Source organism: Centropristis striata, chromosome 7 (genome assembly GCF_030273125.1).
Source record: "Centropristis striata isolate RG_2023a ecotype Rhode Island chromosome 7, C.striata_1.0, whole genome shotgun sequence".
NCBI classification, from domain to species: Eukaryota; Metazoa; Chordata; class Actinopteri; order Perciformes; family Serranidae; genus Centropristis; species Centropristis striata.
In genome coordinates this window covers 20551852-20579293 of record NC_081523.1, presented here as the reverse complement: position 1 = coordinate 20579293, position 27442 = coordinate 20551852, and the positions used below count along the sequence as shown (strand labels likewise).

Sequence of the window (27442 nt, the reverse complement as noted above, 5' to 3'; positions counted from 1 at the left end):
GTCACCAATTAAACCTAAGTGCATGTTTTGGGACTGTGGGAGGAAGCCGTAGGCTACCTCCCGGTGAGAAGCCATGCTGACACGGGGAGAACATGCAAGAACATGTTCCATGTTACATGTAAGGTAAAGAACATCTCCTACTTTCCTTTGTCTGAAAAATGAAACCTAAGAATAATATTCAGAGTAGACAAAATTAACTTGCTAGAAGTATTACCTGACAGAACTGACAGGTCTCTCAGGTTGACCACGCCCATGAGGAACACGTCACAGCGATCAGCTGACGCCTCTGACGAAGACTGAAGTTGTCACTCGAAACATGTAAGGTAAAGAGCATCTCCTACTTTCCTTTGTCTGAAAAACGAAACCTAAGAATAATATTCAGAGTAGATGAAATGAACTTGCTAGAAGTATTACCTGACAGAACTGACAGGTCTGTCAGCTTGACCACGCCCATGAGGAACACCACTAAAGGACACGTCACAGCTGCGTCATCAGCTGACGCCTCTGACGAAGACTGAAGTTTTCAGTCGAAACATGTAAGGTAAAGAACATCTCCTACTTTCCTTTGTGTGAAAAAAGAAACCTAAGAATAATATTCAGAGTAGACAAAATGAACTTGCTAGAACTAAAAGACTTTAGGAATTTACCAGTCCAGCCCAGCCAAGTTGACTCCAAAGGCACAACACAGAAAGCTCAGTGAGGTAATAAAGAATTCTAGAGTAACAAGTTAAGACTTAAAGGAATCATTGGAACTGGTTAACATCTCTAGTCATGAGTCTACCACACACACAAGATTGAACAGGTGTGGTGTCCATGGCAGGACACCAAGGAGAAAGTCGCTGCTTTACAAAGATAACATCACTGCATCACTGTTTATCAAATCTCGAAACAACACTATTGGGAAAATGTTTTGTGGACTGATGAAACTAAGCCTGAATTGTTCATGAAGAACACACAGCAATAGGTATGGTGTAAAAACTGCCCTGCATTCCAATATTAAATCAAGGGTTCCCTTCCTTTTTCCACTGGCACTATGAATGTTTAATGGATGTGTTCAATAAAAACATGAACTATTAGAATTGTTTGTTTAGTATTAGGTCAAGCATATTGTGTTTGCTTTTGAGTCTTAAAATGATTTTTAGATTTGAGGAATTGGATGGGGCGAGAAGGGGGGCGGTAAGTAAAGTTTGAACTCTATTGATTTAAGCCATGGCACATATTAATCTCAAAGTAAATGATCATGGGACAAAGAAAATTCCATACCTTTGATATAAAACAAAACATTTCATGTTGCTCCTTATGCTCTAAATGTAAACAGCATTAATAATGTTCTAGTCCAAAATGTTGGAAAGATGCGATAGCCGTTCCAGTTCCCAAGACAAGCTGCCCCAAAATTCTGAATGATTTTAGGCCTATTGCTCTGACATCTATTGTCATGAAAGCTTTTGAAAAATTAGTGAGAAATTAAATTTTAAAGAAAACAGAGTCTGATATCAACCCATTGCAGTTTGCCTATAGGCCACACAGAGGTGTCGAGGATTTTTAAACTTTTAAACTTTTTAAACATCTGGAAGGTAAAGGAACACATGCTCAGCTTTTATTTATAGATTTCTCTTCTGCTTTTAATACAATTCAACCCCACATCTTAACAGAAAGACTTTTAGAGCAATTTGATTTGAGTAAAAATCTTGTTGGCTGGGTTTTAGACTTTTTAACCAATAGGACACAAAGAGTGTGAGTCAATGGAGTACTGTCTGACCAGATCTGCTCATCCACTGGCTCCCCTCAGGGCTGTGTTTTGTCCCCTCTCCTGTTCATCCTTTACACAAACATGTGCCGCAGCAACAGAGAAGACAGATTTATTTTAAAGTATGCAGATGATTCTGTCATTGTAAGCCTGCTACAAGGGAATGAAATAGGCCATGGCCCAGTTTCTCAGGATTTTGTAGACTGGTGTGATAGGTCCTTTCTTCATATGAACATTTCAAAAGCAAAAGACATGCACATAGATTTCCGGAAACTCCCCAGTGCTAAGGAACTCACCTGCATAAAGGGTCAGACTGTTGAGTGTGTAGAAAACTATAAATACCTTGGGACCATCATCGACAATAAGCTAAACTTTGAGACGTCAGAGTTTATATTTTCTGAGGAAACTCTCCTCATTTCACATTGACAGTAAAATGCTAACCATGTTCTACCGCTGCTTCATTGAATCTGTCATATCCTTTAGCCTGGTGTCTAAAAAATAAGAATTCCCTGAACCAAATTGTGAGGTGGGCTAGTAGGCTGATTGGAGAGCAACAGCTGAACCCAGAATCCCTGCATACAAGGCAGCTACAGAGACTAGCTGGGTCTATCTTAGAAGATGGATCCCACCCACTATATGGTGAATTTCAATTTCTCCCATCAGGCCGTAGGTACAAAATGCCTGCCTGCAAAACAAAGAGGTACAGAGGCAGTTTTGTTCGCTCAGCTGTCAAAACGTTAAATAGTAAGTAATTAATTAAGCTACACACTAACTTATTAACTTATGGACTGTACAGCCTTCTTCATCTATTTATTTATTTATTCTGACCTTGTTTTTTGTATCTGCCATTATGGCTTGTATTCAGTATTTATTTATCTTTTGATAGTAATACCTTTTTGTATGCTTTTAATCCATGTTTCCATGTCTGGAGCACTGTTGTCACTTTTATGTCACTGTCTGTCAATATTGTCAATGTTGTCTGCGTGTGTGTGTGTGTAAGCAGCCAATTCTTTTTAATTGCAACCAAATCTACCCTCGGGTACAAATAAAGTTACCTTACCTTACCAGTTACATGTATCGTGTTTACTCATCTTTTGTAGTTTGCCAAACGTTGAAGCTCAGGTTTGATTGTTGGATGTGGAGTCACAGTCGGAAATTCCCAGTGACATGCACTCATGTGACTGTGAAAACATGTAAACACCTCAGCTCTTTGCGTTTCTCGATCACCGTGCTTTCAAAAAGAAGCAGGTTATTTTTATGTTGGGTGGAGTGAGGATGCATGGAACAAACAAATACTTTGGATGACTGGCAAGTGAAATGAAACTCCAGTGTGTGCACTGCTATGGTGTACCTGCAAACACTTGACATATGTATTTTTCTGCCAAACCCCTCATGATGGAGTTCATTATAGTGCACTGTGTTTGTATTAAAATAAGGAAGCATTGACTGAAAGATGACATCTTTAAATCACTCAATTAGAAAACGCTAATAACAACAATTGCAGTATATAAAACACAGATAAATGACTTTTTTGAAGATGTTATGACTTTAAATATGGTTATTTTCAGGTTAAAGAAAAAGAATGCAGACTTGCAAATGAAACTAAAACTAAAACCTCTTCTGCCCCCACCTTTTGTTAAACTAGGTTTTCCTGTCTGTCATATGATAAACTGCATAAAAGGAGGAGGAACTTGACTTGAACCTTATATTCAGCTGTCTTACCCTTTCTGACACAGTCATCATGAAGGCAGCAGCGACCCTCCTGGCTCTCTCTCTCCTTCAAGCCTGTTCCTCAGTCCCCGTCAGCCGCCCCACCAACTGGCTCAGACAATGTCGAGCCTCCACCAACCTCTCCATCACAGCACTGGAGGTGCTGCCAGGTGGAGGCTGGGACAATCTCAGGAACACGGACATGGGTCGAGTCATGAACCTCAGCTACTTCCAGTGCCAGACCACCGAGGACGGGCTCTACCTCATCCCAGATGAGGTGTTCGTCATCCCCCACAAGGAGACGAGTGTGGGGACCAACTCAGAGATCATCAGCTCCTGGCTGGAGCAGAAAAGCTCAACATCCAGCTCCATAAATGCAGAAGTTTCCTATTTCAGCTTGCTGAATGGCAAATTTTCTGAGGAGAACCAGAGGATGAAAACCCATCAGGTCAAAGATTCTTCAACTACAGCCAGAGTCCAAGTAAGTTTTTATAGCTTTATGCTTTCCATAGTTTGGATGAATACAATTAAAGGGACATTTAGTTGTGTATAAAAAGCTAAAATATTTTAAGAAATATTTTGTTTATGTATAAACAATGTTTCTCTGCCATGAATTACTAATATATTTGGTTTTTAAAATGTTAAGTGTCCTTATCTTTATTGCAGGACTACTCCATTTAAACATAAATGTCAAAACTTGAAATCTGACACATTATACAGAGATTTTCTCCAGTGCAAGGGCAGATGAACAATAGTACAAACAACACACATTTTGTGAATCTTAAATCATTTATCTATTAATAGGTCTTTTAACATAAAAAAAAAACACTTCTGTGAATGTGCAAATGTGAGCAAGAAGGTAGCTTTTTAGTTCCTGGACAGATGTCACAGATGTCACCTTAAAAAGCAAATAAAAAAAGGAATAGATCATTACTAAACTGAAAAGAAAATTAACTGATATTTAATCTTTTTTTTCCTCAAAGATTCGTAACTTCATCTACACAGTTAAGGCATATCCGGACTTCACTCTGGACTCACGATTTGCTCAACAAGCCAAAGATATTGCAGATGCAATTGAAAACAACCAAACCAGGAATGCCAACTATCTCTCAGAGAAGATGGTGCTGGACTATGGAACCCATGTTATCACTAGTGTCGACGCTGGAGCCACTTTGATGCAGGAGGACTACCTCAATTCTTCATACGTGACAGACAATGTGTCACAAAGTTCCTCCATCACAGCGCAGGCAGGCTTCAACTTTTTTGCCAAACTCAAGTTTGACATAAGCATTCCAAATACCCAACAGAGCTCATCACTGCAAACCTATCAGTCCAACATTAAGTACTGGTTTATTCAGAGCCATGGCGGCACACCCTTCTATCCTGGCATCCCTCTGCAGAAGTGGCAGGAAAATATCAGGAACAACCTGGTTGCTATTGACCGGTCAGGCTTCCCTCTACATAACTTTATAAACACCAAAACCTTCCCTGATCTGCCACCGCCGACAGTCGGCAAAGTGGCCCTTGCAGTGAGTCAGGCTGCTGAGCGTTACTACAAGGTCAACACGCGGCCTGGATGTGTCGACATCAGCTCCAAGAACTTCAACTTCCAAGCCAACATTGATGATGCATCCTGTGAAGGCCCCGCCACAAACCTCAATTTTGGTGGCGTGTACCAACAGTGTGTTCCTCTCAGCACGGATGCTGGTCCACTATGTGAAGCCCTGGCCCAGAAGAACCCTGATACAGGGAACTTCACATGTCGTTCGCCTTACTCTGCTACTTTACTGAGATCAGAAGTGAGACAGCAGGGTTACACAACCTATGACTGCTATGACCAACCCTACCGGTGTGGATTTTTGTACTTGTCATCTTGCAATCGTCAAGTGTGTCAGGACAACTACCATGTTCGCTCTGCTCGCATCAACACTAACTGGTGCTCCGTAAACGGACAGGCCCCAGAAAACTCAGGGTATCTGTTTGGAGGCATATACAGCCCCTCTCTCCTGAACCCCCTCACCAATGCCAAAAGATGCCCCGCAAACTTCATTCCCTTGAAGTTTCTCTCAGATGGCCAAGTGATCTGTGTGAGTAACGACTATGAAGCTGGCAGCAAATACGCAGTTCCATTCGGAGGCCTCTTCAGTTGTGAGTCAAGCAACCCCTTGGCAAAGGATCAGCGTCGCTGCCCTTCTAAGTTCAGTCAGCACCTCGCCACAGTGAGTGACGGCTGTGAAATCCTTTACTGTGTTCAGTCAGGTCTGTTCACAGGTGGGCAGCTGCTTCCGATCCGTCTGCCTCCTTTCACTAAACCTCCACTTGTCAGCATGCAAGCCACAAACACAGTCATGGTGATGACTGAAGGAGAGAAGAGCTGGGTCAGAGTGGGGCAGACGAAGGCGTGGAAACTGGCCAAACCAGAGGAAATCAAGGAGATTGTACGGGAGCTTAACCCAGAACTGAATCAGATGTCTAGTGATGAAAAGGCAGGGGTAGCCTTTGGGGTGATGGGTATGATGGGGCTGGTGATAGTGGCGGTAGTCCTGGTAGTCCTAGTCCTGAGGAGAAGGAGGAGGCTGTCTGTGTTTAGCCGAGCTGAAGGCTTTGTGGAAATGAGTTCAGAGGTCGAGCGTAATGAAGGAGGCGAGAGAGAGACACAGCAAGGAGAGGCCTAGAGGCTTGACACCCCGAGAGGTTAATCTAGTGTGGCAGATCTTGTTTTTAACTTCCTTGTTGATTTTCACATCAGAAACCACTGTCATGCATTTTACAGGGGTGATTTTTCTTTCCCCACACATTTAAGAGTTCCTAGTTTTAATCATTTAGATTTTGTATTTGCACTTATTCTTTTGAGGCAACTCTCAAACCATTTAGCAATTCACATCCACAACTGCTACAACAACTGCTATGGAAAGTAAATGTAATGCTTTTACCAAAAATGTAAGCATTTGCTTAGCATAGGTCAACTCTGTCATTTGCACTTGTGACTCGAAAGCAATCTGCTTTTGAAGTCACCAAATGTCACAAAGCAGAAATGCTGTAGAAAGATGAGGCATTACTGCCCCCATGAGGCAGAGATGAATAATGTCATTTAACATAAATATTTTTTATATCCCATTTAAGCACATGCATGCTTGTTTTTACCTTACCTTGTTTTTACCTTACCTTTCATAAAGCATGCATCATTTACAGATGAATGAATAACATCTTTTTGTTCAACATATGAATAAAAGAAGCATTGGAATAAGGATTTATTATGTTTTGTACTTTACCTTTTATATCATGCTACTAAAATTGACATGATTTGTAAATGTTTGTCAATTAAACTGTTCTGCACTGCACTTAACTATTGATTAAAGTTGTTTAAACCTATTTAATGAATCTATGTTTTCATTTCTGTATTGTATGTATGCATCACATTTCCCCATTCATGTAAAACTTTAACATGCTAAATTCTCTAAAAGTAGCATGGTTACTGAGGGAGGCATGATATAATGGGAGATTTATATTAGAATTATAGTATGATTCTGGTCTTGCAATTATACTGAGGATATACACACTGATTCACACTGAAGTATAGGAAAATCTGCCTGACCTTTATGCACCAAAAGTAGCATAGCTGTCCCTGAAACCTTTTCCATTTCTTTATTAAATATAATAGTGTATCAAAGCATTTTGTAATTTTACCTGCAGGCTTTCTGTTCTATAAAATCCTTTATTCAAAGGTCAAATTACTTAATTTCAATTCTTAGGCAAAATCCTCCATCAAAGCCAAAGTATATTTGTGAAGTTTTTTTATATAATTAAATAATAAAAAGAATATATCTGAATTATCAGAACTGGTTTTTGCTTTTGCTGTGTTAATAGTGATGTCTGTATATATACTATCCATCTGTTCTTACTTCATCTAGGCCTTTCTTACCCTCAGGTGTGCATAAACTACAGGTTATGAACTTATTCAGTGTGAAAGTATTGGTTATCTTATTGGTATCTGCAATTACAAGCAGTTATCATATCAACTGAACAAATTCCAAGTTGTGCATCTTTAGTGGTCACGCAAAGAAATCAGCCTTTGGCAGATCTGTTTTATGAGTACGCATCTTTTTTAATCTAACAAATGGAGTTGCATCTTTGAGCTAAATCCAAACAAATCATGACTTAATTTATATTTAAACTATACAGTGTTAAAGTTAGCACAAAATAAAAACAACAAAGTTGAAGTGGGTATGCATAAGCCTGTAAACGTGGCAGTAAAGCACATTTGGGTTCTCAAAATGTTGAAAGAAACCTTTTACACAGTGTGCAGAGGAACACTTATCTTCCCTGACCTTACAGAGAAAACCACTAACATTCCTCCCACATCCAAAAATACACAATGGCAAAGCTGACCTCATGTTGTTGGTGAGGTTATCAGTACACAGACAGGCCGGCTCAGACATTGTATCCACAAAAACACACACTGTCATCCAACAGACAGACACACATGCACTGTACACTCACATGCACATACATACAACGTACGCAAAGCCATTTCCCGTAAAGAGCACTCATACTAATGTGAACCTTTTCTTTCGTGACTATACAAGAATCTCCCTCCCCCACAAATGCACGTGCAGACACATCCACAGCTGTGAGGGATTCACAGAGCTGGGTCATGAACATGAAAACAAACCCAGTCATGCTGAGGAAATTGTTAAGGCCTGAGAGAGAGACAGATTCATAGCCCTAAAGCAGGGTAACTCCCTTCTTGGTCTTTTTCATAGGCGGAGGACGGACAAAAGAGTGCACCCAGCAGGCTTTCAGCGCAGCTTTCCAGTAAAGCTAAAGCTCTCTCAACCGTGATTTCATTTCCAGCAGGACTAAGTCAGTTTGGTCAGTTTGCAGTTCATCGTTTACAGCAAGCTGCACCATCGATGGGGTTGGTAAAAAGAGGGAGGCACAGCAGATGTGTTTTTCTTGGCTGTTAAAATCTGGAGAGGAGTTTCAGTAGGCAGAGAAAGCTACAACCTGGCAACTTGAAAAAGAAGACGAGGACAGAATCTGAAGGACGCTGCATAGAATCATACAGTCCAAGGTAAGAGTGCATGCCTGTGTTGTGGTGTATGGCTCTGCTGAGCACGTTTTTAGAGTTGACACAACATCTGTGGCAGGATTACTCCAGATTGTAAATCAGAGAGGATTAGAAGCTCATCTGCATTTACTGTGTTAGAGACATAATTCATCTTTGACTGTTTGTCTGCAACAAGCAACCACTCTGCACTCTGTATTGTATTGCAAAGAAGTAATTATATAGAGATTTTAGTGATTACTTTCTCTCCCTTTGTGTGTTGTTGCATTTAGGTAATCATGCAAGCTGGAGGATGCCAACGGGGCAGCGTTGTTCTGTTTACATTGGCTATACTGGTCCTGTTGATGGTCTGCACAGTCCTGGGCTGTCGGATTGGCTCAGGGTCAGAGTGTGAGAAAGCCCCTTTTGTCCCGGGCCACAACCTGGCAGGGGAGGGTTTTGATGTGGTACGGATGCGTCGTACAGGGGCATACGTCATCAATGTCAAAGCTCACCTGGCTGACAACCGCACCTGTACACTGTGTCCAAACCGTTTCCAAGGAGGACAGGTGAAAACTCTTTTCAATAGTGTTTTCAATCTAGTCTCGTCTCACTAAATTCCATCCAAGCCACCTTTCCTCTGTTTTGCTCCTCTCGCCTTGTGTTTTTTCCTCCATCTGTATTCCACATTTCCTTTTTCACATTTTCTTCCTCCACCTGCATCCTGCTTTTTCTCTCCTGCTCAGATTCAGAGGCTCCCAGCTGCAGTGCTGGACTGGCGTCCCTTCAGCCGCTGTAGTAAGCAGCTTTCGAGCGCCCTCCACCACTCTGTGGACTCCCTGCTGCGCAGCTCCAGCTCCCTGGTGAACAACAACTGGGGCCTGGGCTTGAGCTTAGATAATATTGGAAATGGAGTGCTGGGAGGAAGTCGCTCTGACTTGGCTAAGTTTGCTCGTTCGCAGCACAGTGTGGACAAGGCCACTTTCGCCATACATGAAATCAGTTGCACCTACTACAGGTAAACAGGAGTTGTAAAAGTGATTTTTAATTAGTGTAGTCTGTTGATTAAGTAATCATTTGGGTAACACTTTCTATGAAGACTACATCTATAGTGCATTATGAGCGCATTCATAGTGAATTATAATGCTCATTATAATCAATCATAATGCATTATGAGCGCATTCATAGTGAATTATAATGCTCATTATAATCAATCATAATGCATTATGACTGCACTCATAAACACATATAAAGCTTCATGATGCACTATATCAACAGTTATAAATATAGCTTATAATGACTTATAAATCCAAGTGTCTTTTGAGTGCTCTTGACTGGTTATAAACTACAGGCTGACTGATGAGGCTTATAATACATTACAACTACTCATACCCCTCTATACACACACCTCAACAATCAATTGTTATAAGGACTCATAGGATGCCATAAGTATAAATAAATGATCAATGTATGCTTTAAGTAAAGTGAGGTTCATATAGACGCATCTATAATGCAGTATAGCTAATCATGATGTTTCATTGTGGGCGTTAAGTAAAGTGTAACACATTTTCATGCACCTCACTTTACTTAAAGCATACATTGATCATTTATTTATACTTATGGCATCCTATGAGTCCTTATAACAATTGATTGTTGAGGTGTGTGTATAGAGGGGTATGAGTAGTTGTAATGTATTATAAGCCTCATCAGTCAGCCTGTAGTTTATAACCAGTCAAGAGCACTCATAAGACACTTGGATTTATAAGTCATTATAAGCTATATTTATAACTGTTGGTATAGTGCATCATGAAGCTTCATATGTGTTTATGAGTGCAGTCATAATGCATTATGATTGATTATAATGAGCATTATAATTCACTATGAATGCGCTCATAATGCACTATAGATGTAGTCTTCATAGAAAGTGTTATCACCATGTATAGGCATAGTAGATGACAATGTGAGGAATTCTGTTTTTGTTACATTCGGATATTAAATGTTGATAAGTATGGATATTATTGTGGATTTATTAGTTGCTTAAGAACGCCTAAGTGCAATAGTTATTAAAAGTGATATTAATTATTTGAATAATTCCTATCTGCACATACTAGATCATATTTTGTTCCACCTGCATGTAAAGAAAGTAAAGCATATATAGGAAGTGGTGAAGGTGAAGGGTGCTGAACTTTACAATTAAGAGGTACTTATACTACGTGGACAATGTTGTACTTATTACCCTAAAGTATTTATCTGACAGCTTTAGTTGCTTTTAAGATTGGTTTTAATAAAATAAGATCCACCTCTACGGGCTGCAACATGAAAGTGACTACAATGTGTCAATTATAGAATAGATATTATTCTTAAATTAAGTTCTGCATGATGAGTACTTTTGTAGAAGTGAAGTGAAAAAAGGACTAGATTGTACACTGTGATATTGCTACCTTCAGTTAAGTAAATATCTGAATACTCCTTCAACCAATGTATGTAGTTCACTGATTAAAATATGTTTAACATCAAAAGATAACTTAGAGGACAGCTTGCCAATGCTCCCTAGGCTGTGAGAAAAATTGACTTTGAAAGAGTATAATTTAAGAAAAAGGTCTTTAGGAATAACTGGTGCACCACAGACATTATTTTTGAGTGCGGCGAGGCCTGATGGTGAACTCAACTTGTTACTGTTTATGTAACAAGAGTGAAGATTATATTCTCATTGTGTTATGATTGAACGCCACATGCCTTTTGTTTTTTCAGCTACAGGCTGGCTGACCATCCACAGCTGAGCGCAGAGTTCACAAAGCATCTGAAGAGACTCCCACAGAGCTTAAACACAAGCCAGAACAAAGCCCTGTATAGACGGTTGATAGACACCTATGGAACACACTACATACACCAGGTCTGGGGGGTGACTGCTCTTTCTTTGCCTTTTTATACTGTCGCACTTCAATTTTTTGCAACATGCAAGATAATGACACAGGGAGGAATGATGAATCTTGTTAAGCCATAAAGGGTGTTTCTGCTCTCAGTTTTTATTTGTTGTGTCTCCTATAGGTGCAGCTTGGTGGTAAGGTGAAGCGAATCACCGCCTTCAGGACCTGCCTAGCCACACTGAAGGGTTTCTCAGAGACCGACATAAAAAACTGCCTGAATTTTGAACTACGGATGGCTCTCGGTTTCCTCCCCGGCAATGCTTCCTTCTCCAACAAGTGCGACAACCTCCTTAAGGGTAACATGAGCATGGGCTTCTACCAAGGCTTCATGACCCACAAGATTGAGGTGATAGGAGGGGAGAGGTACTTCCCCGACATCCTCTACCACGATGACCCATCTGAAGCGTACCAGAGCTGGATGAGTAGCCTCCATGACAACCCTGATGTGGTTTCTTACGCCATCTTCCCTCTGCATCACCTGGTGGAGGACTCACAGATCAGTGCTAATCTGAGAAGCACTATCACAGAGTACATCAAAGATAACCAGCTGCAGGAGGACCTGCTTGGTTTAAAGAACTGCTCCCCGACTCCCAACCTGGACCACAACTGCTGTCCTCTGCGTGCTGGTAGAGGATCTCTCAGACTGGAGATCCACAGAGCTGCAGGTCTGAGGGCGGACACCTTCACAAAAACAGACGCCTATGTGAAGATCTTCTATAACGGCATTTACGAGGAGACCGAGACGGTGATGGACAACAACGACCCAGTGTGGAATGTGACTTACGACTTTGGATCGGTGGAACTGGGTCAAGAGCTGAGGTTTGAAGTCTGGGACAGAGATGTTCTTTACAATGATGTAGCAGGTAGATGTCTTGTCTTCCCTGAGCGAGGAACTCACTCTCTAAGCTGTCAGCTGAGCAAAGGAGTTCTCTACTTCACCTACAGCATCAAATGTGATGCTCACTTAACAGGCTTCAGGTGTGGACGATACTCCCCCAATGCTTAGTAGATTATTAGATTATAGCGTTGATATAGATATTAGCAGTTTCTTAATGTTAAAACTTTCTAGTTTCAGATATTCATTTCCCTTGCATTTTAAACCGGAAACATCTGTCTTTAACCCAATTTTATAATGTTAAGTTTCGAAAATCATTTAGTATTCATTCTTTAAAAAAAAAAAAAAAGTCATCAGTTGTCGATGCCAATGTCTTGTAATATTTCAGTATTAACTAACCAAAGTGCTCGCAATAAAGTGTTGGTGTTTTTGTCTTAGGTCACCTTGAGTTGTCTTATTGCAAATCTGATTAAATTATGTACAGTATATCAATAATGCATTGATAATTATAAAGGCTGAACACACTATTTCTACAAACATACATATTTCTTTGAAGTGGCAGATGACATTTCACATGTACTGATACCAACATTGGGCAGGTACCGACTAAAATATGTTTATATATTATAGGAATTAATACAAAAATAAATTAGTTGCAGGTGCACGATTCATTAATATTTGTTACATTTAGTTGCACAAAGGCCAGACCTGTACTCTGTATCAGCTGATAACTGAAAAAGTCAGATATGTCATATCTCCCAGTCCCTGGATCTCATGGCATTAGATACAGGGAACTTTAGATTTCTAAATTGATTGATCGTAGTAGACTCCTGCTCAAAATCTAAACTAAAAAAGGGCCAATCTTCTATTACAACTCTGTTACACAAAGTTTAGTGAAAACCCATCCCAAATGTATAGAACTCATTGAGATAAAAAATGGCATTACAAAATGTACAAGTCTGTGATCTGCTGTCAAACCACCAGAAGTACATCATCATTTTTTTCATTTTCTTTTGGCAGCTCCTCTGAATCGCTGTAGTCATGACCACACAAATATTTATTCCAATTTTTATTATTCAGTTCAAACAGGAACCTTAAAAACATACAAAGACTTAGTAAAAGCTTTTACACTTACACTTGAACACTTACAACACATTAGCCACTTAGACATTAATGCAGCAGCTGCTTCCTATAATCATCCTCTCTGTGGCGCTTCGCTCAAGATATTAAAGGAGTAGAAACATCAGAGAAACCATATTTTTGTTTTTCTAGATGAACAAACTAGAAAAATTGGAATATTTGTGTACTAAATGCATCGACTACAGACACACACCCATGTATCTTATGACTAAAAAGGCCAGCCTGCTTTTAGCAAAAAACTGACCTCACGTATGACATCAGGATGAAACTTGACACATTACACTTACAGATTTTACAATTTTCCAGATACTTGGCTGACTTTCTGATGCAACCACAACTGTCAAAAGTGCTTGATCAGGAATGGAATAAAATCAAATCAATGTGGACAGCAACATTTTCTGTATAGTTGTCTTGTCAGCTACTGTTAAATGTTAATGTGGATCACAGCAGCAATACAGTTTTTATGTTTTTTACACTTTTTGTAAGAGCTGGCCGGTAAGAGCAAGTCAACGAGGCAAGATGCAATACTTGAAAGAATGGTATAAAAATCTACTATTCTTCATGTCTTCGCACAACTTCTGTACTAGAACTTGGAATATTTCATCCATCAAAGACTGCCAGCATACAGGACCTTAATCTGAATGCAAATATTATAAGACCGGATAGGATATGCAAACTTAAATGATTCTTTTGTTCTTACAAGCGCCATATTCAAACACATACTGCAATACTGATAGTTTGGTCTGAACTTCTATACACCACTTTCTTTCAAGTTTTTGCAGAGAATCCTTGCGTAACACGTGAAGTGCATAAACTGTAAAAGGCAACATTTTTCGCCTTTTAAACTGATCTCATCGTCAAAGATAAAGCAAAAACTGTGTGCATGTAAAAATAGGTGTTTTAGGCACAGCTACCATGCTACACAGTAAATAAGATCTCAGTACTTTTTTTTTCATGGCAGCATATGGTTCTCAGTAGTTTTCCAGTATAGACACAAGTATGTGTGTGTGTGTGTGTGTGTGTGTGTGTGTTCAGACAGAACACTCAAGTCTGCCCAGAATCACAGGAATGCCATCAAAAATGTGTTTGTTCAGTCTCAAGTATCATGTGTTTGTGTATCACAGTCCCAGTGAGGCTTTGAGCAAAGATGCCATATCTTCAGGTATGGTCCCCTCACCACCTAAAGAACACATGTTGCTTTAATTTTCTTTTCAGTTTAAAAATAACTCAGAATGTTATGAAAATACTTATGACAGTAAGTGATAAACATAGGCCTACTAGCAAACTGTGTTATGTTTTTACACACATTCACTGTGCTTGGTGCTCTGAATAAACGCTAAACGTTAGCAGTTAGCGCGCATACGATTAGAGTAGCTGCTTATCAAAATGAACATGGTGTTGATCTGTGTTTTCTGTATAATATGTACTTTTGATTTTGGTAGTGGAGCAGTGCAGTAATCTGTTTGACCTTATTTCTCACTGAAGAACTCACTGCAGACTCAATTTAAGCAGGTGAATGTTCACTGTGTTATATCACACATAAACATAAGATTGATGGTTAAAAATGCATTGCTATAGCTTGGGCCTACAGCAATAAGCTGGCACTAACTTAAAAAAATCACCAATGCTATTTTGATGTATTACATTGCATAGTTAAATTCTAAGAAATTTAATGACTGTTTGAATACAATCAACAAAGTGTATGCATGTGTGCACGTCCTTACCTTCAGCAGCAGTCATGTCCTGCTCCAGCTTTAGTTTCTTCTGGCTCAGCTGCAGCATGCAGTCCTCTATGCTGTCCTTGCTGATGAGCTTAATCACCTGAACAGTCCTGACACACACAGCGACGTACATTAGCCACTACATGAAACAAATACATTAAGCACTGTTCTGAAGAGGAACATTTCTGTCTAGTTACTGACATAATTAAAAGGAATTCTGATTACAAGACCTCATCAGGTAAAAAAACTCATCCCATAAGAGTTTTCCATTTCCAAACTCCATCTTACTTGGTCTGGCCGACACGGTGACATCTGTCCTCTGCCTGTTTATCGTTGTATGGATTGCAGTCGATGTCATGTAAGATGACAACATTAGCTGAGGTGAGGTTGATGCCGAGGCCACCGGCACGTGTTGACAACAGGAACACAAATATGTCAGGATCAGTGTTGAACTCATCAATCAATCCAATCCTGCAGGAAAAAGAAACGATTTTAGCCGTTACATGCCACACGGTTTATGTTATGACGACAAAGTTGAATCTTCCAAACTTTGCTTTAGTGTTCCTCAATTTGAAATCATTGTTATTCACCCGAAGTAACCGCTAGAATAACATATGCTTGACTCACTGAATCGGCTAAAGGTTAACCAATATGTCATCACAAACTACACAGATGCAGAGTTTAGGCTTGCCCTTGGAGCCTGTGTTACCACTCCTACATGATAATAAAACTATCCTTCATGATCCTGCATTGTTGGCTACAACTGATCTAATGTACTTCACAACGCTGACCTGTCGGCTATGGGTGTGGATCCATCCAGTCTGACGTAACGATGCTTAAGGTGTCTCAGCAGCACCTCCACAATGTCCAGCATCATGGTGAACTGACTGAATAATACCACTCGGTCCCCCTGTGAGACAGAACAAAAGTTATGCTACATGATAAGATCTTTGCATTCCTCCTGCTTGCATCTCAGACATGGATCTGGACATTTCTATTTACTTTATTTTTAAGTGAAGCCAGCAGCTCTTTGAGGTGGTGGAATTTCCCAGAGTCGAGAAGGAGATCATTTTCAAGCTGGAAAGAGCCGATGTTGGAGTACTGCTGGCACAGACGATGCAGCTCAAAGTCTGACATCACTTCCATGTCCTCCTGGATCAGAGCAGCGTCTGCATCAAAGTGAGTTGGCTCCTGTGGTAGGAGAGGAAGAAGAAAGGAGGAAACACAGAACAAGAGGAGGCAGAGATTTACTCCAAAAGGATACAGAGGGAAGATTAAAAAAGGAGGCATTTGTTTGTGTTATAAACAAATAAAGATTTAATAATTGAATGTGGTGGTGGAGTAAAGTTGGCATTAATGCTGTAAGGGTGATGTGGTAATGTGTACCATGTTATTTTATGTCGCCCAACTTGTTTCAATGATATGATTCTTCAATATTCAAATACTTTAAGAAGCAGCAAACTAAGCCTCGGAGCAAAAACTCAGGGGAGATTCTTAACAAAAGAAAAAGAAAAGAAAAAACTAAACAGAAAAATCTAAAAATACAAACCAGGACTAGGACTGACCTTGAGCATTAGTTTACTCATGGCTTTGAGCTTTTCTGTGGTGTAGTACTGTCTATGAAGCAGAGGGTGGTTGGCCATTTTCCTCAGCTGCATCATCGCATTACACAACTCTTGTTCTGCAGAAAAAATGTATTGGGAAATTGTTGACCACACATGAATTTCTATCATTTTCACAAAATAACATTGTGATGTACAGCAGGAAGCAGAAATTCAGGCTTACTCTCTCCATCTATGGAAGTCTTGAGTTTTTTAAAGAGGGTCTGGTAGAGAACCTGCTGTTTGTCACTCATTGGGCAGGATTCAACCTTCTCTTCCTTGGCTGGCAGCTGCTTGAGGACCTGATAAAAAAAACAATTAAAAAAAACATTAGTTATTTACAATACTAACAACAATTACTCATTGTGAGCAATACTAATATGTAACAAATGCTGAACAAATTAAAGGAAAACTGATCATTTTCAACCTGGACACTATTTTCACACTGCATGTTTGTGTTTAAGTGATTAACAGCGACAACAAAAAACAAATCTAGTGTGGCCTCTTGGAAAGAGCTTAATATTCAGATGTGATATTGAAAATCTTTTGAGAACAGTAAGCTATGCTTGTTGTACTCCAACACAGAAAATGTCTTGACACTCCTCTCTCCAACTCTTTCGTCAATGTTTTCACCATTGCCACCTTTTAAGATTTCAGAATGGGACTTTTGTTTGGGCGAGACTTGAAATTTACCATTCAGTTTACCATGTATTTTTATGGAGACTGACAATTCATCCATGGAAACCATTTTAAAAAACCCAAATCATATTCTTGCTGGTTGTTAGAGCAAAAACACAGTCTTACTAATATAAAAATTGGGAGACAGAGGAAAATCCTTTTTATTGCAGATTTCCCAACAGAACTCTCTTTCCACATATACATCATATTAACACGATAAAAATGGGCAACTTTAACCTAATCAACTCACCTCACTCTTGACTCTTCGGAGGATAAAAGGTTTCATGATGAGTTTGGCCTGAGAAATACGATCCCTCTCAAATCGGCTCTGCTCCTCGTGGGATTTCTGACATAAAAAAAGTCAACAATTTTTCTCAGTTTGTTTTATAGCTTGTAAGACATAACATTTGTATTATTTTTTAAACCTGAGAGACAAATTAATTCAAGGGACTAAAACACAGCAGAGGGCCAGGAGATGCAATCAAGATAGGAAGTGAAGATGTCTTCTCACACTATGCTTTTTATGAAATATCCAGAGTGCTGCTATAATCTGTATTGTGTTTCAAAGCCATGATTTAAAACCAGAATATCTGAGTGATATTAATTCAACATTAAATAAGTTTAGAACAGAAAAAGTAAGAGGAAAGGACGTTTTTTCCATGTGGTAAGCATGTAGATGCAATCTAGATAAAAATCGATTGAACCATCACTCACCATAGAAAACATTTTGGAGAGCTGTGAAGTTGAGCTGGAGAACATAGAAGGCATAATGAAGTTCAGGAGAGACATCAGCTCTAAGAGGTTGTTCTGTAAAGGAGTTCCTGTCAGCAGCAAGCGATGCTCTGCCTACAGAGAAAGAGAGCGAGAGACGTCCCACGCTGTTATGTGCAATGCTTCTCAATAGAAAGGAAACTGATTCTGATGACTTATGAAGATACCAGAGAAATATGGGGGTAGTTGTGGTAGAAAAATACATTAGAAAATGCCAGTGAACTTACGTTAATAGCCATAAGGTGGCGGTAGCGTAGAGAGTTCATGTTCTTCAGCATGTGACCTTCATCAAACACAGCATACTTCAGAGGCAGCTTGCGGAAAAGGCTGCGGTCAGAATCGTTTCCGATGGCCATGTTATATCTGTAAAACACATCAAACAAGCAAAAAGGAATAAGTACTGAGTCACTTCCCTTCAGGCTCGTAGTCACCAGCACTCAAATCTGTCAAATATAATGTGTGTGTGTTTGTGCGTGTGTGCTCACGTGGTCACAATGACGTCACACTCAATGTCTTGATTGAGGAGGTCATGTCTGAGGTAGCGGCGGTCCTCCACAGATCCTGCATGAGATATACGAGTACACTGCTCAAAACTATGAAAAGATCTGCATGAGGCCATGTACAGACTAACAACAGCAGAGCATCATAAAACAAACGGGAACACACTGAACACTTAAAACGTACAATATGTTATTGTTTTGACTGAAAGACCCCTAGAGTTAAAATACTACAAAGAGAGAGTTTGGTGACTTCACCACCATTGCCTTCATTGTAGTCAGTTTCTCCCAGTTCAGATCACTTCAGTGTGTTCACAGGTGGTTTTTACCACGAGCCGAATTATCTGCAGAGGTCTCCTCTCCAAAACAAATGCACCTAGTTATTCCCACTGGTAAAAACACTGAATAAAGCTTTCATGTAAAAAATCTGTGTTTCTCTGTGATGCTGTTCCTCAGGCACAGGACATCCCGAAGGGGCCATGAGCTGAACTGCTGCTAACAGTCTCTCTGACTAAAAACCTTCATCAGGTTAAAATGTCGAATTAAAAACGATGAGAACTAAAAAAGGCTTCATAAAAATGTGGCTTATAACTAGATAAAAAGTCAATTTATGACAGATAACTACAACGCTGACACATTCGCAAAGGCGATATGATGCTATTGACAGGGGATTAAATTAACGGGAAGGGACCTTGGTTGTTTTACAGATTTCTCTGGTCTTAAAAAAAATTGTTGCCATTTGGGGTAATGTAATTGCACAACTCAATATACATTTAAAATGACATTTTAGATATTTTAAAGTAAAAAAGTTACATATTATACCTTTAAAGTTCCCAAATCAATTTCATGGTTCACAGAAGGAAGACAACACGAGAGATTGAAATGTGCAAGAGATAAAAGAGGAGACGTACCACAATAGACTACCACTTTGAGGCTTGGACACCACAGCTTCAGCTCTCTGACCCAGTTATCTACAAGACAGAGAGAATAACATGAGCATAAAATCACTATTCATGACTGATGATTTTTAAGAGTTCCAAGAAGTTCAAGAGACAAAGATGTAAAATACTGCAGTCTGAATGGACTCAACGTAGTATTTATGGCAAATTCAAGCAATAAGTTGAGATCAACAGAGCAACAGGTGAGGTGAGCAGAGCAATAATTTGCTTTTTTATTCTCACAAAAGGGTTATTTTTCCAACCAAAAAATGTTATGTGTAAACATGGCCTTAGACAACAACAAACATTACATGTCATTATCCTAAATGTAATCATATTTATCTATATATCACATAATAAGCAAGGCAGCAACGCTGATTTGTGGAGATTATTACCCAGTGTAGAGGCGGGCACAGTGATGAGGTGAGGACCATATATTCCATTCTGGGACAGCTGTGCCAGAAACGCTATAGCCTGAATAGTTTTCCCCAAACCCTGAGAGACAGATTGGAAAGGAGAGAGTCAGTCAGATATCAAACACAAAGATACAGACAAACAGACAGCCAGCCAGGTGAACAGACAAAAAAAGGAAAAAAGGTATTTGAACATCTGCGTTTCAGATCCCATACGACCAGTATAAACAACAAAAAATCCTTCATCCTTCAACAGCACTGCAGCTTTACTAAAGCATACAAATCAAAAGTTCTCACTTCTCTCACCGTCTTGGAGCTAAAATAACAAATTTTACTCTCCGCTTTCCTCCCTGTATTTTCTGGTTGTTTATCCACCTGCAGGAAAGCTGCATATCCACACAAAACACCCCTTGACAGTCATCAGAGGTGACTTCAACAAGCCGTAAGCGCCTGCCATCCTGCTTGGCTTATTAAATATTTACATTTATTATTTTTCATTGGTTTTGACTTTGTGCTTGTGATCAACACCTCATGAATGTTGGTCGTCACTTCTCACTGGTTGCCTTACCATTTCATCAGCGAGGATACCACTTAGTTTGTGCTCATTCAGAAGCAGCAGCCACTTTAGACCAATCAGCTGATAGGGTTTCAGCTGGTTCCTGAAAGACAAACAATAACGCACTGAGGAGAAGAACTGTAGCCGTCATTTCTTAACACATGCTGTAAGTCTCCAGTAAGTCCTAATGCATCATCCTTGGAAATTTAAAGAGTAAAGGCTGACTGATCCTTCATTCACTGGTTTAACCGTTTTATGATCTATTCATTAATTTCAGTGTGTGTTTATGTGCATTTTACTCACTGGCTGTTGAGGAGGCTGGGCTGTTTCATGGACCCTGGGCCCCTCTCCATCACCTGAGTGACCTGTTTGACCATTTTTGAGGCAATGGTCTGACATTTGGACATCAGTCCCAGGACGACCTGCCGCTCTCTGAGGACGACTTTGCAGCCCAACAGTAAGTCTTCCGACAGCCCGTTGGATTTATGAAAGACATCAAGCTGAAGGGAAAAGAACATTCACACAATATGTCAATATCTAGACAGCACACATTGACTTCTACTGCATCTATAAGTGAATACTCTGATCTGAGGTCAATAAATAGATGTGGACAGAAAAAGGGGGACAAAAAAAGGGTTTTCCATGTGGTGAGCATGTAGATTCCACCAAGACAAAAATGGCATAGCATTTTTTTCCAGTGGACTTGGACAACATATTTGAATTACTGAACTGGTGCCACTGCACTGAGAAGCAGTCTGTCCTGCCTCACATGGTTTAATACATCTATGATGATGGAAAACACACCTTGAGTGTAGTCGTTTCAAGCCCATCTTGTGGGAAAAAAATAAAAAAAACCAACTACATATAATAAAAGGTGCTAACAACACTATGTCATCATTGAGTTTGGTTTTTTACAAAGATATTAAATATTTCACTGCCCCATTTATTGCAACATGACAACCTCTCGTAATTATCATGCACTATTACCATCAACATTTATTTAGAGATGTTTGGAAAATGAGACAAAATATGACAAAGGAGAGCCTTGGGGTTGATATGTCAGTAGTTGAAGAGTTCAGCTATTCAATAGATTGTAAGGGATGTCTTGTTGCTACACAGAAGACCTTGTAGTCATGCGCTCACTAAGTAAATACAATGTGAATGAAACTTAACGGGTCACAAAGTCATATTCCAGGTGTTTGGTAGGGAGATGTCAGACTATGCATGATGTGGTTGTTTGATTATTTGACAACTTTTCCCACTGATCACTTGTGTAAACTGTTTTATGCGACATGAAGAAACCCCTGTTTGATGTCTAGTCAGTGTTGAATGTCTCATTTCCTTTAGAAACACATACAGATACACACACAAACACTTGTCTCTCACCAGGCTTTGCCACTCATCAAATGGCCTCAGTTCCACAATCTTCTGGGCTTTCTTAACAGAGCACCCAGCAATCAGCGACAGCTCATCGATTGATGCATCCTGGAAGAAACTGAGTATCTGTTTCTTCAGATCTGTCATTCCACCTTTAGTGTCCAGCTCCTCGTCAGAGTCCTCAAACTCAGTGCTAACTGTGTCTTCTCCATCGTCATTTTCCCCCTCAGAGCTGACATCTTCGTTTGAGAGACGGGCCTTTTGCTTTCTCTCTGCTGCCTGCTTCTTAGCTATACTGGTCCCACTGGCAAATTTGGACAACATCTCAACAGTAGAGGAAGAGGATGATGGCTTCTGGGAGGAAGAGGTAGTTGTTTTCTTGACGGAGGAGGATGAAGATACTGAGTCAGAGCTTTTTTTTAACCATGTAGACAGAGTGGAAGTGCTACTTCTGTGTTTCGATCTTCCACTGTCCGAGTCCGATTCTTCTTCACTGTCCTTTGTATCTTCTGTATCACCTTTACTGTCCTCATCTGTTTCACTAATAACTAATGTGTCCTCATAGTCCTTTTGACCTTTTCTTCTTTCGCCATCTTCATGATCTTTGTGGCGCCTTAACTTCCTGTGGTCCTTGCATGACTTGTCTTTACTCTTCGATTTACTGGATTTCTTTTCTTCTGTGTCAGGCGAGCTGAAACTGGTGTCATCTGACAAAAGAAAAAAGACAGAAGGGGAAAAAGTACACATAAACATGAGGCTTTTGAAAAGATGACTAGATTCAGGTAGTGGCTGTTGTGTTTGTACCTGGGTCGGAGAACATCTGAAGAACCTGCAGAGCATCTTCAACATTCCAGTCGTGTTCCTGCAGCACCATCCGCAGCTCCTACAAAACAGACACCCGCAAGAGTCAGAACTAAATCGCAAATGCTACAAGAGTTTGGGCAGTTTTATTTTCATTAAAAATTGTTTATACTGCATTGTTTCATAATGATGCTCTCTTTTGTCTTGTGTTATAAACAGATTACACCTTAACAAACTTTTCCTTAACAGCAGTGCCCTTTCGCTCGTTTACACCAAATTATTGACTGGAATATAAATATAGTTTAAGTCTTGAATAGGTATTTAGGAGTTTTCAGTAGGTTGTGGCAGTGCACTACAACATGTTTGATCTCATTTATTTATTATTTTGGTCTAATTATCATCAACATCCTCAATCATTTATTTGTTTATTATCGTTATATCTATAAAAATTGATATATATAATTTTATCTATCAATTTTTTAAAATGTTTTTTTCAATTTCTTTTTCAGTTTATATTTAAAGTTCAAGAAAAAACACTCACCGAAGTCAATGGGTAAATGTGTTACATTATCAGATTTAAATATTGACCAAAATAATCATGATTAAGATTTTTGCTGTAATCGAGCTACCCTGAGATCCACTGCTTCCAATGCTTGAATAGAAACAAGGCTAAAGTAGTCTGTGAGTTGTTATAAAGACTTGAATGTGCTTAAGAGATTTATTAAGCTGCAAGGTTTTCTGAGGCTGGACATCACAATGTTATGTAGAGTATAAACATGCATCCTCACCTCTTTGTCCTGGTCAGGAAACTTTTTCTGCAGTCTTCTGACCATGGCTTCCTGCTTCTCCCAGTTTGGCTCTCTGTCTTCATCATCATCATCTTCTTCATCTTCTTCATCATCATCATCATCATCATCTTCATCAGAAACCTTTTGGTTTAAATACAATAAAAGATGAACCTCATCACCACCTACTGATATTTGCATTTGGTGTTGAAGGGAAGGACCAATTGTTGCATCCGTCCTCATTAAAAGTTGTGTTTCTCTCATCAAAATTAACAAATATAAATCTGGGTTAAGTAATAAAAATAAATAAATGTATTTCTCCAATCAGCTTATTTGAGCAACTGCAGTGTGGGACATTAAAGCTCTCCTTCAAATTAAAATGACAGGAAACTTATACATCCCAGGCTATTGTTTTGAACGACAGAGTTGTCATTAGTAATCTTACCGCGGATGGCCTTCTCTTCTTGCTGGGTTGAATCTCACCATTTTCCTGAGGACTGCTGGATCCATCCTGCTTTCTTTTCCTGCCTTGGTTTGGGGCTGGGAAGGAAAAAAACAAGCAGTGTTCTCAAAAGTAGACAACTTATAACTAAAGCATTTATGTGTGTGTGTTTTACTGCAACATTTTCCCATATTTGTAATTATGTCTTACATTTCTCCACCTGGACACCAGGTTCAGTAATAACTTTGCTGCATCTAGTTTTGAATTTGCTGGATGGAGCCAATCATTTAATTTCACCAATCATAAACTAAGAACACCTCAGGAATCTGTTTCACTCATGTAAATTCTACATAAATTCATGTAGAATTTAGCATGGACTATCATTATTTTCTCATTAAATTTTACCTTCTTTATCACCAAACTTTAGAAGACATGCAGCTACAGCCCCATCCAATGTGCTTGTGCTGCCAACAACCTGAAAATGGAACAGAACAAGGTGCTTTTAATAGAGAACATCTGGGGATTTAAACAGATTTTATTGCATGTGCAGTGTCAAAATCATAGCCGCCTTTTACATAAATTAGTAACTATCATGATAACACATTTATGTCTCCATGTGTCAGCCTTGTGATAGTCTGGCAACCTGTCCAGGGTGTACCCCGCCTCTCGCCCAATGTCAGCTGGGATCGGCTCCAGCTCCCCGCGACCCAAGTGCCGATAAGCGATTAAGGATAATAAGTGAATGAATGAATGATAATACATTTAGCCAAAAGCTAGTGTACAGTAAGCTGCGTATAATCAATCAAGAGATAGGTTTGACGGCAGTCAGACTAATGCGTTCCATGCTGAAAAGCAACGCCTTTGCTTGATCTCACCTCCAGCAGTTCCATCCTTGTCAACTGAGGGAACATCTCCAGTAATCTGCTCATTTTCTCTTCTAATTCACTGTCCTCGTCATCTGTGTGATACATTGCCCCATTTTGGGATGACTTGGATGATTTCCCCTTGGCACTCCTATGGAAAACACAACAAGACTGTAAAGCCAAATGAACCTGAACCTTTCGGTTAGAAAAAAAACATTATTTTAGTTTACACTTACTGGGCCTTCTTGGGTTTGGTTTTTGTTCCAGAGTGAAGCTCCTCCTCTTCCAAGTCAATTGTAATCATTTCTTCAAAAACCACTCCTCTGGCGTGGGACTTTGGTGGGGCTTTCATTTGAGCTAGATAGCAAAATGTTAAAAACAAGTTAACAGATGCATTCATGGCCGTAACAGATGTCAGATTTTTGGATGCAGTTGTTTGAAAAAGTATGAGGCGTTGATCATTTGCAAAGTTTGCAGATATGTTAGTTTTATGTGACATGTTGATGTTCTGCTGCTTGCCTCTCTTTTGAAAGTATGTCTTCATTATGACAATGACACTGTGACCATAATCTTAGGGGGCTTAGGGATCATGTATTGTGTGCCTTGCTCCAAAGCTCTTCCCTTTTGACCTGCTTTAACTACTCCACTCCAGTGGGTTATAGATATTGACATGTGAGATTTCATCATACTATTGTTGTATACAATGAGTGCAATAGTTTATGGTTTTAAACGATGCAGAGTGGTGACATTACTTCAAAGCTTCAACATGATTAAAATACCTTCACATACTGACACACTGCTTTCAAAATTATGTGATATTTGACATTGTCAACACTGCCCATCTACAACACATGCACCGAGTCTCACTGCAATGATTACAAAAGGTGGCAGTTTAATTTATATCAGAAACTGTGACAGTGTATGTTCCATGCACGTGAAGGTGGGAAACACTCATTCTAACCTGCAGCTAAGACGTCATCTTGAAACCGATGTTACTTAACAACTGCTAGCGATAGCATACTTGTCACATCTGGCTAACAGCATCGTAAGATAGCTTAACATCTGGTTACCTGGCTTGTTCTCTTTCTCAGACTCTGGACTTTTCGATCCGCTTTCTTGGCTTTTGTTTGTTGTTGTCGTCGCCGCCTTCTTGTCAAAACGAAAACGGTCTAAGTTGAACATGTTTAACAGTCTGTTCGTGTCTGAGTACTGCAGCCCTTTGTCTCTTTGAAGTCGGCAGTATTTTCTGTGTCCTGTCGCATAAAGCACAATATTCCTGTTAGCCAATGAGGCAACCTAGCTAACAAGCCTCGTTAGCATAGCAGCCAGGGCAGCAGTGCTAGGAAGACGGCGGATTGAAGCTGTGTCTCGCTGCTACGTTTTTTATCAGTTACAGTTTTAAATGGCTCGATAAATGACACGTTGATTTAGTATCAAATACGGTTGTTTAAACCCAAGAGCAATAACGCTACAGCCGGTTTCCCGCGAACTCAGGCGGCCCTGGAGGATGCTATGCCGGCTTTGCTCATTGGTCAGAGGAAGTGGGAGCCGGAAACTCGCGATTGAGTCAAGATAATACACTGTAGCGTACTTCCGTTTCTGCTCAAATTTTGTTTTACAGGCTCAATCTGAAACAGCGATATATGTATTGTTGAATTTTGCCACCAGTACGCCTATAATTTGCTTTTTGTAGTCTAATACATAAGTTGTCATGGTCTCAAGGTTTTACAGTGTGGTAAACTGTGTGATCGACTAATGTGAATGAGAATGAAAGGGGAACTATCTTGACAGTTGGCTTAACATAGTTATGAAACCTATAATGAAGTGATGTAAAGTAGCCCAACACATCGTCACATTGTTAAAATAATCGCCAAGGTCATTTTTTGTCAAAATTGTTGTTTTTTTGCCTAAATCATCTCCTCATGACGTCGGCCACCTATGGTAAAATCGCCTCCATCCTCAGTTGATCAGATCATGTGATTTTACCACTTTAAGATAATCACTTCTTTGATAATTTGCCACATTCATAGGCATCAGATAAGAACCCAGCAAAGAAGAGCTAGAGGGAGATTGTTTAGTTATCAGTGTTTTATTGTTGACACTAATATTAGTAACACTTGCTCTAAGGTGTCTACATAAGAGTGACATGAGCGTGTCATAAACATGACATTGGATGTGTCATGAACATTAATGATACTTTGAAGTAACATTAATGCTCATGATACTTGTCATGTCATGTCTCTGACAGGCTTGTGTGACTCTTATGTAGACACCTTCAAAATAAAGTGTTACCATGTCTTGCTTAAGTCACAAAGGCATGTTCAAAAAATTGCCTAAGTCATTTATTTCTCTTAAGCTACATAATTTACACACAGTGTTATTACTATGCCAATAGCCATCCTTTGTTACATCCTTTTTTGAGTAAAATGACCAATAAATGTCATATGTTACACTTTTGTGAATTTTTTTGTGTTTCCTGCAAAACTTGAAAAAATGAGTAAGGCGATTATTTTAACAGGGTGACGTTATGAAACCTGTGATGGAGTGATGTAAGGTAACACATGGAGCCGAATATTGACCTGGTTAACCCCTG

At 39.6% G+C, this 27442-nt stretch overlaps 3 protein-coding genes across 3 annotated transcripts; 2 read left to right on the top strand and 1 right to left on the bottom strand.

Moving 5' to 3' along the window:
- Positions 1 to 3488: 3488 nt before the first annotated feature.
- LOC131975145 (macrophage-expressed gene 1 protein-like) lies at positions 3489 to 6132 on the top strand. The gene is made up of 2 exons (XM_059337708.1): positions 3489 to 3938; positions 4441 to 6132. Exons 1-2 carry the CDS (start codon positions 3489 to 3491, stop codon positions 6130 to 6132), a joined length of 2142 nt encoding a protein of 713 aa, XP_059193691.1.
- Positions 6133 to 8240: 2108 nt separating this feature from the next.
- On the top strand, positions 8241 to 12703 carry prf1.5 (perforin 1.5). Its single transcript, XM_059337220.1, has 5 exons — positions 8241 to 8531; positions 8798 to 9073; positions 9251 to 9522; positions 11256 to 11397; positions 11553 to 12703. Exons 2-5 carry the CDS (start codon positions 8804 to 8806, stop codon positions 12435 to 12437), a joined length of 1569 nt encoding a protein of 522 aa, XP_059193203.1. The 5' UTR covers positions 8241 to 8531; positions 8798 to 8803; the 3' UTR covers positions 12438 to 12703.
- Positions 12704 to 13791: 1088 nt separating this feature from the next.
- On the bottom strand, positions 13792 to 26422 carry smarcad1a (SWI/SNF-related, matrix-associated actin-dependent regulator of chromatin, subfamily a, containing DEAD/H box 1 a). The gene is made up of 23 exons (XM_059337219.1): positions 25920 to 26422; positions 25086 to 25206; positions 24862 to 25000; positions 24392 to 24461; positions 23990 to 24084; positions 23548 to 23688; positions 22763 to 22841; positions 21968 to 22665; positions 20885 to 21081; positions 20594 to 20684; positions 20008 to 20107; positions 19586 to 19645; positions 18663 to 18738; positions 18405 to 18540; positions 18121 to 18252; positions 17657 to 17752; positions 16913 to 17030; positions 16693 to 16808; positions 16130 to 16318; positions 15919 to 16037; positions 15416 to 15598; positions 15131 to 15237; positions 13792 to 14586 (listed from the first exon to the last, which is right to left on the bottom strand). The coding sequence occupies exons 1-23, from the start codon at positions 26029 to 26031 to the stop codon at positions 14525 to 14527; spliced, it is 3237 nt and encodes a 1078-aa protein (XP_059193202.1). The 5' UTR covers positions 26032 to 26422; the 3' UTR covers positions 13792 to 14524.
- Between the last annotated feature and the right edge of the window lie 1020 nt (positions 26423 to 27442).